Source organism: Bubalus kerabau, chromosome 4 (assembly GCF_029407905.1).
Source record: "Bubalus kerabau isolate K-KA32 ecotype Philippines breed swamp buffalo chromosome 4, PCC_UOA_SB_1v2, whole genome shotgun sequence".
In the NCBI taxonomy this organism is placed as follows: domain Eukaryota; kingdom Metazoa; phylum Chordata; class Mammalia; order Artiodactyla; family Bovidae; genus Bubalus; species Bubalus kerabau.
The window spans coordinates 23,697,071-23,714,150 of record NC_073627.1 but is presented as its reverse complement, the minus strand read 5'-3'; the positions used below and the strand labels follow the sequence as shown (position 1 = coordinate 23,714,150).

Here is a 17,080-nt window from a genome sequence, read left to right as displayed (position 1 = left end):
GAAGCTGTGCTAAAAGCCCTCATGTGGGTTTGGTTTTATGCTGTTTTTCTCAAGTGGGAAAAACTTAATAGTTGTTTCTTACCGCCCTTTCTGGGAAACAGGCCAGTGGCCTCCAGGTTTTTCAATGAGCTCGATGTCCCCGTGTCCCTCATCTCTGGTCCCCAGACCTGGATCACAGCACTTTAATATTCCAGGTTTTCTTTCTGGTGGGGCTTTCCTCCAGCCACAGCGCCCCCAGTAGTTTCACCGCCTGGGTCCGCTGAGCGAGAGCATTTCAGGTTTTCCCACCAACAGATGGAAGGCTCCGGCCTCCAGAAAGTATACCAGCTCTCTCAGCTGGTGGAGGCGAGGAGACTGGCCACTGCACTGGGGGCATCCCCTCACCCCATACCTTCCCAGCTTGAAACCCAGACTCACCTCCAGGGAGAGGTGAGAGAAAATTGTAAATAGACTTGCTACAGAGCAACTCAGGGTTGGGGTGTGTTTTAATTCTCCTGATCACTTGAAATAATCTGTAGGCTGCGTGCTTATGGGAGTGGGGGAGGAGTGTGACTCCAGGGTCCTTCCCTTCTGCAAAGCTCTGGGGGTGGAGTAAAGGGCGGCTGAGGCTCTTTGATGGCACTACACTGAGCTGTCTGTTCTTCTGGAAACCCAAGCTACAATGAACTACAGATCAGATTCCTGACATTCCAGTTGTAGGCTTTCTTTCCCTGTTGAATCTCAGTCCCCAGCTCCACGTGGTCATGGTGGTTCTCTGGGCACCACCCTAACTTAGGGAATGGGAGGCATTACAACTCTGCCTTCAGGACTCATCTCTTAAAAGCAGAATAAAGCAAAACGACAACCACCTTCAAAACACTTACAAAAACAAAATAAAGGATAACTAACCGAAGGAAGGGTTTGGTTCCATTCAACTCCACATTCATTGTGCCTTTACTTGTGTTAGATTTCTGTGCTTTCTTCCTCTGTCCCTCTTTGAAGCAATTAAATCTTCCTTGATAAACTGCTGTTTCCTTCTTTCTACTCTTGTTTCTGACAAGTGAGTGGGTTCCCTCTCTTAACTGTCGTGAACCTCATTCCACTGGTGGCAGAGGGGCTGAGCCTTCTCTTCTCATGTCTAACCTTTGTCTTTTCCCATGGCAACCAGCACGGGAGCCCTCATCAACACTGAATACAAGACTAGAGCAACGTGTGTGAAGAGTGTGTGTATGTATGTGCGTGTCCATCTTTGCATGTTGATCAGTTTCTCTCTTTTTAAAAAATAATTTATTGTATGATTTATTTTGGCGTTTCTGATTACAGTACTCCCTCCCCAACTTAGCATTGATTCCACTCCCCCCCCAAATGTGTAATCTGGTCTCAGGTTGGATTCTTTGGTACATTTCTTTCTTCTGGATGCCGTGCAGTTTAATTAAACCTTGCTTAAAAACAAACACAAAAACCCTGCAAACTGTGTACTCGTGTCTGGGATACTTACTGCCGCAAGTGGTGGCAGAGAGTGGGAAGAAGTCTGCTGTCTCGGGGGTGTCATGGTTTGACTCCAGGTCCCCTTGAAACAGTAGAAACACTCACTTGGACATAAGCATCTGCAGCTTCCTGAGAATTTTCTCTCCTCCCCTCCTGCTGTGTTTGGAAACTCACAGTTCCACTTCGCCAAGCTTACCGGGTGATTCTGAGAGTTGGTCATTATTTGTATTTGCCACCTAACTCCCCTTGGCCCATGGTTTCAGGGAGCCCAAGGAGATCCCCCAGGCCTTGTCTCTGTCCCTGATGGTTCTCTCCGCCTGTACGCATGGTAGATTCTCACAGTGAGGTGTGAAGAAAAGGTGAGGACAGAATACAGACTGTGTGTGTCGGTTTTTTATGTGGATGTTGGCGTTTCTCCTTCAGTCCTTTTCAAGTTGAAATCTTAGCTGACTTCCTTGAACTTTGACTTCAGGTGTCGAAATTGAACCAGTCTCGGCTTACTGTGGTCAGCTGACATAATCACCACAGATTTAATGAGCTTAACCTGTACTTTAATCACTAGCAGAGGTCTTGGAATTATTTCCTGGACTGATTCATAACGGGTGTGTGGATGAGTCACTCGCAGAGTTTTGATATAAAAACCTATGGGGGGAGGGAGTGAGGGGGGAAAAAGGGCCTCCTTTCATTTTCATCCATATTTGCCAGATAGGCCGAATTCTTGATTCTTTGATTCATCATTGTTATTAATATGATTAATAAACTACCTATTTATTGATGTAATTGTTCCTCCTGTGCCTTTGCATAGCTCTCAAATGGAGGTTGCCTAAATGACCCTTAACTTCCTAACTTCCTATCAGCTTTCTCTGTCCTTTTGGGATGGTATTGCTAGTCACACCCACCAGTGCACACAAAGACATGCGCACAGACTTACAAAAGGATGCCAGACAGGTTCTTCCTGTGTGATTTCATTCCTTCCCCCATGATACTGTGTGTGGATTAGCAGGTGATAAGGACACTAGTCTGTCCCACATTAATTATTACTGAGGCATAGCCGCTTATGGCGAAAGTGTTGCTTCAGTGTTTGCTGACCCAGCCCAGCCACAAACTGCAAGTTACTTTAAGGAAGCTGCCTGCCTCTGACTCCCTATTACTCTGCAGACCGAGTTAAAAGGACTAAAATGTCAACCTCAGGATCCTCATCACCCTGGAGGATAACGATGGAGAGATGCTTTGTCTCTGACATCGCTGGAGCCCAGTCTGGATCATTTTACACATAATTCATTCTCCACTCCTAGGTTTAGGGGGGTGTGAGATTTAAAGGACTGTATGCTGTCTGACCACAAAAAAATGTTCACGCAAAAGATGGATAGCCGCTTGGCAGGAATGTCTTTCCTATTCATTCAGCAAGCACTGATTGCATATTTTAGCTCTGTGCCAGACAGCGACAGTATGAAGATGAATAGGACATGGTCTTTGCCTCCAAGGAGCTCACAGTCTAGCAGGAGAGCAGGACAGCCACCAGGAGAAACCTATGAGGGATATACTAAGTCTTTATGGTAATTAGCCAGGGAAGGATGGTGAGCAGCATTCCAGACATAGGAAACAGCACAGAAGAGGCACAGAAGCAAGAAACATTATGATGGTATCTCATCATAACTACTGGAGTACTGGAAAGGGAAAGCGTCAAGTAGGTATCCTTTCAGAGACCTTTCAGTCTGGACATTCTGCAGTTCTCTGCCTGCTTCCCCATAGTCCCTGACTCTTGTAGGCTTTTCTTGGACCTGTGCTGTATTTCCTGGTGGATGCTTCCATAGGCTCCAGTATGCACATTAAGTACTCATGGCTGCTTCTGCTCCCTCTGTAATTAAGATAGGTAGGTTGTTCACCACCATCCCTTAAAAGCTCGCTGGGCACTTGTTACCATTGGTTATGAAGGACAATTTTTAGGTGCCCAGGTTATAGAAATAAATATCAACAGTGGAAGTTGCTTCCTAGGTTCTATTGCCCTATTAAGAGATCAGAAATACCAGCTGGTAAAAAAGGCTCAATCCTATGGTAACACTTCCTCCATTTGTGGCAGCCTATGCCCTTCATTCGTGGCAGTTTTCATCTCCTAGAAAGCCTTCCTCAAATGTGTTCCCTTGCCCTCTCTCTGCTATAGAACCTGCATCTGTCTATTGGGCTTCCCTGGTGGCTCAGCTGGTAAAGAATCTGCCTGCAATGTGGGAGACCTGAGTTTGATTCCTTGGTGGGAAAGAGTCCCTGGAGAAAACGTCTACCCACTCCAGTATTCTGGGCTGGAGAATTCTATGGACTGTTTTGTCCATGAGGTCTCAAAGAGTTGGCCATGACTGAGCGACTTTGACTTTCTATTACTCCTTGGATGTTTTAAGTGGTTAGGAGTTTGGTCTTTCAGACTTCCTGGGTTCAAATTCCAATTCTTCCACTCACTAGTTGTGTGATCTTGGGCACATCTCCTCAACCTCTCTATTTCTGTCTCCATATTAGTGAAATGGAGATAATTCCAACTTCATGGGGTTCCTGTGAGAATTAATAGGGTGATATAGGTAAAATACCAGAGCTCAAAGCCTGGCGTACACATAAGTATTGGCTTTTATACCCTATATGAATCAACTACAACTAACTTGATTGTAATATTGTTGTTTTCCTATTACTTGGTTTTATTGCTGTATTTCATTTGATATAGAAGGATGAGAGATAAATGCTTACCATCACCTAGAATTGGGTTCTGGTTTTTAATGGCACCTGAGGCTTAACTGGGTTATTAGCTTTGGAAGCTGGCCTGTAAATTACTGCTCTAATTTATATTTTTTCATTAAAAGCTCAGCTTGCCTCTTCTATAGAGGTCTCTGGTCCTGAAACCCTTGTGTTTAGCCATTAAAAAATATTTTTAAATTAAGGGGCCATAATTCTCTCCACTCCCCACATTGTGTGGATCAATGGGACTAGTGATGGAACGGTACACAGAATATCATATTCTTATCTGTAACAAAATAAAAGCAAAGGCCTGGCCCTATTTCTCATCTTTGAAACACAAATAAGGGGGCTAATGTGATGAAGTGCAGTGTTATTTATGCAGAACTTTACAAAGAAACTGACTTTGGTATCAAATAATGATCCTAGGCCCTTCAAGGCCACCAAAAATTTTGTGACCTCTAACCCTCAGCGGATTGATTTGCTTTGTGCCTTGCAGTGTTGAGCATTAGTAAAGCGCTTGGCATCAAACCTGGCACCCAGAATTGCCCAAATAATGTTAGGTATTGAGACATTACTTTGCCGACAAAGGTCTAGCTGGTCGAAGCTGTGGTTTTTCCAAGTAGTCATGTATGGATGTGATAGTTGGCCCATAAAGAAAGCTGAGTGCTGAAGAATTGATGCTTTTGAACTGTGGTGTTGGAGAAGACTCTTGCGAATCCCTTTGGACTGCAGTTAGATCAAACCTGTCAATCTTAAATCAATCTTGAATATTCACTGGAAGGATTGATGCTGAAGCTCCAATACTTGGGCCACCTGATGCGAACAGATTCATTGGAAAAGACCCTAATGCTGGGAAAGATTGAAGGCAGGAGGAGAAGGGGATGACAGAGGATCAGATGATTGAACGGCATCACCTACTCAATGGACATGAGTTTGAGCAAACTCCGGGAGTTGGTGATGGACAGGGAAGCCTGGAGTGCAGCAGTCCACGGGGTTGCAAAGAGTCGGACACGACTGAGCGACTGAACTGATTAACTGATTATGTAGTATCTCTCTGAAAATCTAGCCCATTCAGTTCAGTTCAGTTCAGTCGCTCAGTCGTGGCTGACTCTGCGACCTCATGAATCACAGCACGCCAGGCCTCTCTGTCCATCACCAACTCCCGGAGTTCACTCAAACTCATGTCCATCAAGTCGGTGATGCCCATCCAGCCATCTCATCCTCTGTCGTCCCCTTCTCCTCCTGCCCTCAATCCCTCCCAGCATCAGGGTCTAGCCCATTAGGATAATGAAAAGGGGTACGTGCAACATTGAGAAAGGGCATCGAGAACCAAAAAAGGGCTTGGGAATACAGTCGCGAGCTGCAAAGACTACATCTCCCGCCGGGCTTTGCGGGGGCGGGGGGGGGGGGCGCGGGGAGGCGGCCAGCCGGACTCACACGGCCCCGGCGCAACCGTGCGTCTTTCCGGAGAGGCCCCGGATGTAAACTGATCTGTGGGCGTGGCCTCACGGTGGCGCTAAGACCTGGGGCTCTCTTATTGGTTGTATACCTTCCGGCTTGATTGGCTGTGAAGGAGGGGGCTGGCTCCAAGGCGCGCGCGGCGCTCTGGCGACACCCAATCAGAAGCGTGGCCGGGCTTTGGCGGGAGTCGGGAAAGCTGCGGCTGTGCAAATTTGGCGCGAGCGTGGCTGGGTTTTGCTCCTGTCGGTGTGGGGTTTATCCAGCAGCTTGTCGTGGACAGTTCCTAAAGTTGTCTGCCGGAGACGTGAGGAACAGCCGGCACTGAGGTGACGCAGCCCTGTATGGTGGAAAGGCGAGGAGGCCCGGGTCCTTGGGGGCGGCGGAGTTTGTGAGAGCCTGGGGCAAGGACCGCGGGAGGAGAGCTCAGATAGCCAGAAGGTGATGAGGTCGGGGTCGGGTAGCGAAGAATGCACCCTCGGAATGGTGTGACAGTTGTGCTGAGTGCGATAGGAGGGCGATGTTCCCCGAGCATCTGGGATTATGTGGGGCCGAGGTTGGGCGGAGTAGGAACTGAGGGCTTGGGGGAAGCCTGTAAGTATGGGAGGCTGCTGCGCTAAGGTGGTGATAATGGTCTACTCCGGGCCTGGAGCTAGAGAATTAGAAGTGCTATAGGCGCCAATTAAGATCAACTTCTTATTGCATGGCTTGAGTGGTTAAAAATTTGGGTTTTGGAGCCAGAATACCTGGTCTTATATCTTACTTTGCTATGATGTTGGACCTCACTGCCTCTCAGTTTTCTTATCAGTAAGAAAAGGATAATAGTACCTACCTCTAAAATGGTTGTAAAACTTAAATGAAAGTAAAAGTCGCTCAATCGTGTCCGACTTTTTGCGACCCCATGGACTATACAGTCCCTGGAATTCTCCAGACCAGAATACCTGAGTGGGTAGCCTTTCCCTTGTGCAGGGGATCTTCCCAACCCAGGGATCAAATGCAGGTCTCCCGCATAGCAGGTGGATTCTTTACTAGCTGAACCACAAGGGACGCTGAGTAAATACCTAAAAAACTTATGGCAGCCTGTTATGTGTAGTAGGTAGACAAGGTATTTCTTGTTGCATAGATTTGGATATGAAGCCGAATTAAATGCTAAAATATTGTCACAACATAATCTGATTATGAAATGAGTGTTGATCATTGGTTTAAGTTCCATGTTAATTATTTTTCCTTCACTTTTACATATTGACTGGATGTCCTGTTCCTTTTTTTGTACCCAGCTGTGCTGCCATCATGCCTCAAACCCGCTCCCAGTCACAGGCTACAATCAGTTTTCCAAAAAAGAAACCGTCTCGGACAGTGGACAAAGCTAAAAGCTCCAGTGACACCAAACTAGAATTGACAAATGCCCAGGCTATCCTGCGTTCTCCTTGCGCAAAAATTCTGCCTCTTAGCCCCAGAAAACGTCTGGGTAAGATAGCCATTGTTTGAGTACTTTTTAACCGGTAGCTCTCAACCTCTTTCTTAATAATAGGATGACTTTGAAACAGCTTTCTGAGTACAAGTAAGACGATTCTATTCCCTTTGGTTATTTTCAGAATGGTTGCTTACTGAACTTCAGAGTTAAGCTGCTTTTGAAATCGCTTTCTGAACTACTCGATAGGGCCGACCTTCAGTTCCTAATATTGAACTTGATTCTGTCAGCGTCACTGTTCGTTATATAGTATTTTGAAACTTGCCTCAGTGGTTGTGAAATTATGAGAAACAGGTGACAATTCTTGTGGTTGATAATCCTTTCTTGTTTCTTTAAGTTTTGTTTTCTTTTTTCCCTTTCTTGTTTTAGCGCATCTATTTTTAATGAGGGGTGATCTGGTAGTACCTGGAGACATTTTTAGTTGTCATAACTGAGGGGATGGATGCCACTGGCGGTGGATGCTGCTCACTGTGATGCAGTGCATAGGACAGTCCCCCACCATGAAAAATTATTTGGTCCAAGATATCAATGATGCCAAGGTTGGAAAGCCCTGTTTTAGAGCAATCCTAGAATTTCCTCCCATTAAAACCGCCACCAACTAGGAAGACTCAGTGGTGCCATCTGGTGGCCGATGTTTGCTTCTGGCTAAGAGGCATTTTATTTTGGTGATTCTGACCCCAGTAGAAATTCATCCCCCTTTTGAAGGGTGGATGCAGAGATCTTTCCAAGTCCTTTTACTGTCCACTGCTATGAGTGACCCATTCTGATTTTAATATGTTTCAGGTGACGACAACCTGTGCAACACTCCCCGTTTATCTCCCTGTTCTCCACCAAAGCAAGGCAAGAAAGAGAATGGTCCCCCTCGCTCACAGAAGTCAAAGGGACGCAGATTGGTATTTGACAATCAGCTGACAACTAAGTCTCCTAGCAAAAGAGAACGCACCAGAGTTCACCAAAACAAAATACATTCCTCAGTTCCGAAAGGTCAGGACATCACAACCAATTCTGAGCAGAGATGTCTGCCGGAGAAAGAATCTGCATGTCTGAGACTGTTCAAGCAAGAAGGTTGGTTCTTTCACGGCAGCTGTTAGTGCAGCCTCGTAACCAAGGCTGGTGATTCCAAATGAAAGCCGGTGGGTCTTCTCAGTCCCCTCTGTTGTGTCTAATTGTCCTTTCATGTCTGGCACAGGCACTTGCTACCAGCAAGCGAAACAGGTCCTGACTACAGCTGTCCCGGATCAGCTGCCTGCCAGGGAAAAGGAGATGGATATCATCAGGAATTTCCTAAGGGAGCACATCTGTGGGAAAAAAGCTGGAAGTCTTTATCTTTCTGGTGCTCCTGGAACTGGAAAAACTGCCTGCTTAAGCCGAATTCTGCAAGACCTCAAGGTACATTGAGAGTCTGAATTATGATGCTCTTACTAAAATGACATCTGGTTATTAAGGGTTAAGAAAAAGTGGAAGTACTTCAGGGATTGCAGTTTTCCCCCAAATAAGACATTTTTAATTTCATTGTCAAAATCTTTCCAAATGAAAGTGGAGCTTATTTTCTTATGCTGTTAACCCCTCAAAGACACTTAATGTTCCATCAGAAGTTTATCTGAGGCCAAACTAATTTGCCTGTTTGCATTTTTTCTAGAAGGAACTAAAAGGCTTTAAAACTATCGTGCTGAATTGCATGTCCTTGAGGAGTGCCCAGGCTGTATTCCCAGCCATTGCTCAGGAGATTTGTCAGGAAGAAGTATCCAGGCCAGCTGGGAAGGACATGATGAGGAGACTGGAAAACCATATGACTACAGAGAAGGGCCCCATGATGTAAGCGTTGCTCTGTTGCATGTTGCTTTGTGAAAGTCTCCGAGATCTGTTGCCCACAAACTCACAGTCTTGTCTCTTGAATTTATCAGTTTACTCCTCAAAAGAACATTTCCTATATTTTCTCTCTGAGAGGTAGTTACATAAGCTTAAAGGGAAAGAAGAAAAGAAAAAAAAAAAAAACCCTTCTAATTTCAAATTGGGGGAAAATGTTTTTAAGCTCATTGCTGTATGTTACCAAATGGGGTAGATGACTACCTTCAAACTAGTTTGAGCTGTAGGAATGTGACCTAGAGTCAGCCCACATCAAACAGATTGGAGAGTTAAGAAGGTGAACATGGATCCTCATTGTTTCTTTGTAGTGTGTTGGTGCTGGACGAGATGGATCAGCTGGACAGCAGAGGGCAGGATGTCTTGTACACACTCTTTGAATGGCCGTGGCTAAGCAATTCTCGGTTGGTGCTGATTGGTTAGTGCTCTGTTGTTCATGTTACATGGTGGTTCTAAAGACTTCTTTTTAAGATCTCTTCGGCTTATCAGTTTTGTTTTGTAAAAACAAATTTTTTTGAAAAGAAATTTCACTGTGCCACATAGCTTGTGGGATCTTAGTTCCCCAAACCAAGGATTGAACCTTGGTTATGAAAGCGAGTAGTCCTAACCACCAGACTGCTAGGAAATTATCACATATTACTTTATCTTACACGAGCTTTCTGCTTTCTTACTATAATAAGAAAGTTACTATAGGGACTTCCCTGGTGGTCCAGTGGTTCCGCACTTCCACGGTAGGGGCATGAGTTGGTCAGGGAACTGAGATCCCGCATACTGTGCAGCTCAGTCAAAAAAAAAATAAAAATAAATAAAAGAAGAATTTTTTTGTAAAGGAAAGTTATTATAAAATAATAGGGAACTTAATCAAATCAGGGCTTCCCTTGTGGCTCAGCCAGTAAAGAATCTGCCTGCAATGCAGGAGATCTGGGTTGGGAAGATCCCCTGGAAAAGGGAACGGCTACCTACTCCAGTGTTCTGGCCTGGAGAATTTCATGGACTATATAGTCCATGGGGTTGCAAAGAGTCGGACACACGACTGAGCGACTTTAACTTTCACTAATCAAATCATTTTTGTTAACTCTGAATAGAAATGACATAATACTGCATTTCAGCAACAGTCAATTTTGGGAGTGTCTGGTCCTGCTTGTTAGTCAGAATTTTAAACCTAATTTGAATACAGCATTCTTCCCACATGCCGCAACGAAGGCCCAGCACAGCCAAGAAATAAAGAACACTTAAAAAAAAAAGCATTCTTCAATGATTGTGTACATCCTACCTAATGAGTATTGAGAGTGGGGGACGAGTGGGAAGCAACAATTGGAATGCTGGATTATGACTAGAAATTTTATTCTGCTTTCAGAAGGTTTATTTTTCCTTTTAGGATGATTTGACCACTGATGATAAGTGTTACATATCTTCTCTTCAGGTATTGCTAATACTCTGGATCTCACAGACAGAATTCTGCCGAGGCTTCAAGCTAGAGAAAAATGCAAGCCACAGCTGTTGAACTTCCCACCTTATACCAAAAATCAGATAGCCACCATCTTGCAGGATCGACTGCATCAGGTGAGTGCCACGCACTGTACCAAGGTGTCTGTTCCTCGTATCACCTGTGAAAGGGAAGCCTAACAATGGTTCTAAAATATTTTGCTTTGACTGCATTGCTAAACAAGGCATTCCTTTGGGCCATAGTGAGAACATTTTGTGTGAATTTCTACCCATGGCTCCATTTATTGGGTACTTCAGTATTGGAATAAACATAAGAGAGGAGTCACTCAAATGCTTCTCTAATAGTCTCATGGAGCAGGAAATGGCAACCCACTCCAGTATTCTTGCCTGGAGAATTTCATGGACAGAGGAGCCTGGCAGGCTGCAGTCTATGGGGTTGCAAACAGTCGGACATGACTGAGCGACGAGCACACACACAATAGTCTTAAAATAGGACCTGAGGGGGCTTCCCTGGAGGTTCAGTGGTAAAGAATCTGCCTGCCAGTGCAGGAGACACGGGTTCCATCCCTGATCCGGGAGGATCCCACAAGCCTTGGAGCAATTGAGCCTGGCAACCGCAGCTACTGGAGTCTGTGCTTCACAACAGGAGAAGCCACCTCAGTGAGAAGCCCGTGCACCACAACTAGAGCGTAGCTTCTGCTTGCCACAACCACAGAAAAGCCCACGCAGCAGTGAAGACCCAGCACAGCCGAAAAGAAATAGAGAGGAAAAAAAAATAGGACCTGGGACTTCCCTGGCGGTCCAGTGGCTAAGACTTTGAGCTTCAATAAGACTTTGCACTTCAATGCAGGAGGGGCACAGCTCCTATCCCTGGTCGGGGAACTAAGATCCCATATGTCTCATGGTCTGGCCAAAAAATTTTCTAAAAAAATAGGACCAAGAAAACACTTTCTCTTGACCAAGTAGATTTTAGTATAGTGTAGTTTTGCTAATTTAAGTTTCAGTTGTTTTTTTCCCCTTTGTGAACCTCTACCACATTCCTACAAAATGCTTCAATGTATGAAATTCCCATTCCTAAGCAGAAAAGGCATCTTTTAGACCCTAAAGTTTGGTCAATCAAGTTTAGAATTAAGCGTGAAAGTACTCATGTCTGAGACCTAAATTGCAGAAGAGGAGCTGTGTACTTTCAACTGTAAACTTCTGTGTCTTGTCCAAAGGCATCTAATGACCAGGTCCTAGACAATGCTGCCATTCAGTTCTGCGCCCGCAAAGTCTCTGCTGTTTCGGGAGATGTTCGCAAAGCGCTTGATATTTGCAGGTGAGTTATGGCACTGTTGGCCGCTTTTATTAAAAAAGAAGAAATGCTGTTAATTGTCTCGTGTAACTCAAATGAATGTGGCTTAAGAGGCTCCGTTCCACTTTTTACGTTCAGAAAGGAGGACTTGTTTCTCAGTGGGGAGCTCTGCATTTCCACCGTGTTAATGTCTGAAACATTATCAGTCCATTACCTACAGAGGGAGAAACAAATGAGATGTTGCTGGCACTCCCTGTGGTGATTATAGATTGGTTAATTACATTTGTATTAAAAAAGACTCCAGTTTACTTTTCCATTAGCTGGTCTCAAGCAGGTTTATTTATGGACCTGAACCATCCTTGCCTTGAGACTTCTTTTGCCCCTTCCTTTGCTTTTGTGAGCACCCCTTCCTCCAGCTGGTGGTCCCCCATAGTTATGTTCCAGACCGCTCTCTCTCCCCCTTCCCATCCCCTGGCCCCTCCTGCTGGGGAAAGCCTCTGTGCTGACTGATGAAATTTCTTCTTTCCCAGTAGGACACTGGGGCCATTAAAATGACACTTGGTGTGTTGGCCCGCTGGTCCAACCTCCCCCTGCTGCCATGCAGAAGGTCCAGGTCTGGCTCATGGCTTCCTGTGGGCAAAGTACTTTGGAGAGTGCAGTGGGAGAGTAAGCTCTTCCTCTTGCTAGATGGTGTGATCCTGGATTTGAAAGTTCTTCCTAGTCAGCAAACTACTTGGATGAAGACTGCAGCTATGAGCAAGAGTCACGTAGGCCGGTGTGGTTTTAGCCTACACATAGCCTATGTATAGATAACTGCGGGCTCCTCTTTTAGGGCTGGTGTGTATGGGTGGTGCTGTCTCTCTTTAGTCAGTCACCCACACTGCATGTCCTCTCTTCTATCCACGACATGTTTTCCTTGTCCAAAATATTATCATTGGCTCAATGTATGATGACTTACTCGGCCTCTATAAGAGGAAATTGAGTAGTGCTGAAGTTTCTCGGATTCCCTGGTCCATGATTTATTTCGAGGCAATTAAGTCCCCTGGAGTTGAGGCATAATCCAATTTTCTTGGGTTTTAAAATTATAAAACATGTTGCTTTGTGTTAATGTGCCTGTTTTTGGGCTTGGTGGTTTGGTGTGGTGTTGGGTTTGGCTCAGCCTAAATTAACTCTAGAAATTTTTTTTTTTTTTTTTTTTTTTACAGGAGGGCTATTGAAGTTGTCGAGTCAGATGTCAAAAGTCAGACTATCCTCAAACCACTCTCTGAATGTGAGTAGTTTATCTCTGTTCCCTCTTCCTTTATAATTAGAAGCTTTACTTTTCTGAAAGAGATAGAAAGATGAGGTGAGCATAGTTAAATCCTGTTACCCATTTGTGTGTGGGTGTCTGTGTTTTTCATCAGTTTCATCTACTTTATTTCAGTCTTGCCTGCCAGTGCTGTAAGCCACGCAGTACTGGAAGTGGGTTCTCCAGGGTGTTACATGAATAGTTGGGACAGAGTCGGTTTTCTTTCCAAGTCCTAGGAATGAAAACTAGACACTAAGATTGGATCAGCGTCTCTCTGGGTACTTATATCGAGTGCACTTTAGGTCTTGATATAGGTGAAAGCAAAGCCCAGGAAATAAGAGTCAGACAGGGAAAGAATTAGTTCAGCTTGGGATATCGCTAGACTTGCAACAAGCCTCAGAGGGTGGCGATACAAAGATAGCATCGCTACAGTAAACGGCACGCTTTCACAGAAACGACAAAATTAGTTTTCCTTTCCCTCAGCCTTGTCCTCTTAGCTATAGAGGATGTAAAATGGCCATGAACTGCATATCTTGTGGTTAATATCCAGTGTTAATCTTTAGAAACACAACAGTCTGATTTGATTGTTTCTTCCTTATCATCAACTTGTTGAAAGAAGATTAATAAAAATATTTCAGAAGTAGCTGAACAGTGCTTTGACTGATAGTAGGTAATATTTGCCAGTGCACAGATTAGATGCTGGTTTCTCTTCAGTTTTTCACATCACTCCCTTTTCCCTACCAGGAACATTTAGGCTTGTCAGTGGGCCCGGTGAGCACCACTCACACACACACAGAACTAAAAGAATTTGTGACTTCTTGTCATAAATTATTAAACTAATCTAATTCCTGTATTTTAACCTCTGGTAGATGTGGTTAGCTTTAATGGCTTTAGAAGGCCACAGGGAGACTGACTTTAAATATGAGAAGACACTTGCCTGGACTTCCCTGGTGGGTTCAGGGAAGTGGTTAAGACTCCGCACTTCCAGCACAGGCGGTGTGGGTTTGATCCTTGGTTGGGGAACTAAAACCCCACATGCCTCGTGGTGCAGCCAAAAAAAAAAGAAGGCACTTTCCAGCAATGAGCACTAACTGGTCTTCTTTTGACACAGTGGGGGTGTCCCAGTATTGAAGAGACTAAGACACAAGCTGGGTAGGTGACCTCTTCTTGGAACTGTTATCAAGAGACTCAGCCATTGGATAGGGAGTAAGACTAGACCTGAATTCTTCTCAGCTTTGTGAGATTCTGCTTCTTGACCACTGAACTCCAGTTTCTCCAGTATGCTTAGTCCTCGGTAGCATCCTGTCTGTGATCATGGAATTGAAGCAGTGAAGGACAGGGAAGCCTGGCGTGCTTCAGTCCACGGGGTGGCAAAGAGTCGTGCACGACTTAGCGGCTAAACAACAACAATCGAAGCAAACTCTCCTGGGACAACTGACTTGGTCTCCGGAAGTAACATGAGGCAACATGAGGCAAAGTTTGTTACAGAGCAGATCCTCCTCCGTCTTGCCATTCCTGCATCCAGACAATGAGGCCACAGTCCTCTGTGGCTCCTTGGCAGTTTCCCAACCTCCGGCCTCTGAGATGGTGCTATCTGCTGAACTATCCGATGACATTTTCTCAAGTGTTGCTCTCCTGGAGATTGGCTTGGGCAAATGAGCCAAACCTCAAAGGTCATTTGGGGAGGCTATCAAGAGGACTTAGGACTGTCCACGTTTAGCCACTCACTTGATTTGAAATATTAGGTAATTTTTCCAGCCTTTATCAATGACCAGGCCCAGTCATCTTTGATTCAAGGTTCTGTCCTTCTTTGCCTTTGAGATATCAGGAACCTTACATTAGTTCTCTGTCTAGTCCTTATTCTTTTGTGAGGTAGATTTCATCTTTTTGACATTAAATTGCATCATACAGGATGAAACAGCTCACCGTTCTGCCCAGAAAGAGGATAACCTTACTTTCCAAGTCGTGTCACATTTTGGCATCTTCCTGAGGATCGTGCTGTGTCTCATCCTTTGACTTCTCGTTACAGAACTGGAACCTCTCCTTCCACTAAAACTTAGTATCATCTGTCTCGATTCATATTTAATTGTAAAAATACAATATTTAAAAAATCGAATTAATCCTGGTTTATTTACTTGATAGGTAAATCACCCTCTGAGTCACTGGTTCCCAAGCGGGTTGGTGTTATTCACATATCACAAGTCATCTCGGAAGTTGATGGAAACAGAATGACTTTGAGCCAAGAAGGAGCACAAGATTCCTTCCCCCTCCAGCAGAAGATCTTGGTCTGCTCTTTGCTGCTCTTGACCAGGCGGTTGAAAATCAAAGAGGTCACCCTGGGGAAGGTTAGTCAGGAATCTCAGCAGATGGAGCTGGGGTGGAGAGGAGAATTTGCTTTGCAGAGCAGATATTTTCCTAAAGGCCTATGATGCTGCAGCTGATGTGAATTAAAAATGGATTTTAACGGTGAGAATAAGTACTGGTATCATGTAAAAGGCAGCTGACTTTTATTTCCCTTGGGCTGTGGTTGAGCCTTTACCATTAATCTTCTCCCCTTTATTTCTGCCTCTCCCTATGAAACACAATGAAGCCCCCTCCTTGCATTACAGTGTAGGTTTTTGGCGGTACCTCCAGAAAGCATTTTCAAGGATTTTATTGAAAATGGAGAGCATTAGGGTATTCAGATAACTCTTTTGCAAACCCAGATTTACATTATTTTAAAAGATTACAAAGTTAGAAGAGAGAGGGCTGTTAAACGACATTTGTTGCCCCTTGTTTCCTTCCAGTTATACGAAGCCTACAGTAACGTCTGTCGCAAACAGCAGGTGGCAGCTGTGGACCAGTCGGAGTGTTTGTCACTTTCCGGTCTCTTGGAGGCCAGAGGCATTTTTGGGTTAAAGAAAAACAAGGAAACCCGCTTCACAAAGGTACAACAAACTGCTTCTTTGTGACATTGCTTTTAATTGTCCTACTTTGAAGAGCTTATATTTTTGCTAAAGTAAAGATTTAAAAATGATCACAATTAGATAAACACTTTTTTTTTGTTTGTTAGGTAGGATTTAAGGTGTGTGAAGATACGGCTATAGAATGAATCCGATTTTTTTCCCCCCATGTTATTGGAAAAGCAGTGTTTAACTTGCTTGACTCTTGCGAGAAAAGTTTAACATAGTAAAGGTTTCTGTAAAAAAAACTTGGCTTTTGTGAGTTCTCCACCACAAAAAGTCCTTTTCTCTTCCTTGCAGGTGTCTCTGAAGATTGAAGAGAAGGAAATAGAGCATGCTCTGAAAGACAAAGCTTTAGTTGGAAATATCTTAGCTACTGGATTGCCTTAAATTCTTTTCTACTAATACCCCACCCGAAAGTATCCAGCTGGCATTTAGAGACCGATGGAGTCTTCATTTTAGTACTTTATACACTCAGGTCTGAAAGCAGGTGACCTTTTTTTACTTAAAACTGATAAAAAATAATCTATGGATTTGTGACTATTAGCACAGAATTATATCTTTGAGTTTTATTATATTTATGCATTACAAACTACCAAGGAGACCCTTTTTAATTACACTCATTGCCTCTACCCTGAGTGTGACCCTAACCAACATGCTTACAGGTATACAGATGGGTGCTGCAGAAAGTTCATATATTGATTTCTTAGTCTCCTCAAACATTGGTATATTTTCAAGAACGTTTGGATCAGAGGAAGCAGAACGAAAAAGGAGACGCCAGACAAATAAGCCAGCTGACGTGGAGATCGGAGGACACTTTGATCAAAGGATATCTTTTTTTTGGAGTGTGCTGTGTTCGTGTTATGTTGCAGAGACTTCCGCACTGCGACATTTTAAAGACTCGTTGAATTTCCTGGGCACTCCCAAGGTTGTGGGGGTGGTCAAGAGAATGTGACTACAGATTGTGAATATATTTATTTTCAAGTTGCAGTCTTTGTTTTCTTCAGCTATCATATTTCAAGAGAGCTCAAACTTTTCAGAAGGCAATGTGAAAATTCCTCCCCAAACCGTCCCACGGTCCTCAGCTGAAGCCACTTGTTTCAAGATGCCCTCGTTTGGGTTTGGATTGTCAT

General features: G+C 44.3%; 1 protein-coding gene across 4 annotated transcripts; it reads left to right on the top strand.

Moving 5' to 3' along the window:
* The first annotated feature begins 300 nt into the window (after positions 1 to 300).
* Positions 301 to 16,937, top strand: CDC6 (cell division cycle 6). 4 transcript variants are annotated; one of them, XM_055575934.1, is made up of 12 exons: positions 301 to 429; positions 6,921 to 7,111; positions 7,898 to 8,179; positions 8,304 to 8,503; positions 8,754 to 8,929; positions 9,289 to 9,395; positions 10,401 to 10,540; positions 11,641 to 11,741; positions 12,923 to 12,987; positions 15,148 to 15,350; positions 15,792 to 15,932; positions 16,248 to 16,937. In XM_055575934.1, exons 2-12 carry the CDS (start codon positions 6,934 to 6,936, stop codon positions 16,335 to 16,337), a joined length of 1,683 nt encoding a protein of 560 aa, XP_055431909.1. In that variant the 5' UTR covers positions 301 to 429; positions 6,921 to 6,933; the 3' UTR covers positions 16,338 to 16,937. The 4 variants fall into 4 exon arrangements, with proteins under 4 accessions (XP_055431909.1, XP_055431910.1, XP_055431908.1 ...); XM_055575935.1 differs by lacking the exon at positions 301 to 429 and adding an exon at positions 5,756 to 5,972 and having other exon boundaries at positions 8,757 to 8,929; XM_055575933.1 differs by lacking the exon at positions 301 to 429 and adding an exon at positions 5,756 to 6,084.
* The last annotated feature ends 143 nt before the right edge of the window (positions 16,938 to 17,080 follow it).

Coding starts and splice junctions, on each gene's coding strand:
- CDC6 (XM_055575934.1), top strand. CDS start 6,934: ATGCCTCAAACCCGCTCCCAGTCACAGGCTACAATCAGTTTTCCAAAA. Junction 8,180..8,303: donor GAGACTGTTCAAGCAAGAAG/GTTGGTTCTTTC, acceptor TGTCTGGCACAG/GCACTTGCTACCAGCAAGCG. Junction 8,930..9,288: donor ACAGAGAAGGGCCCCATGAT/GTAAGCGTTGCT, acceptor GTTTCTTTGTAG/TGTGTTGGTGCTGGACGAGA.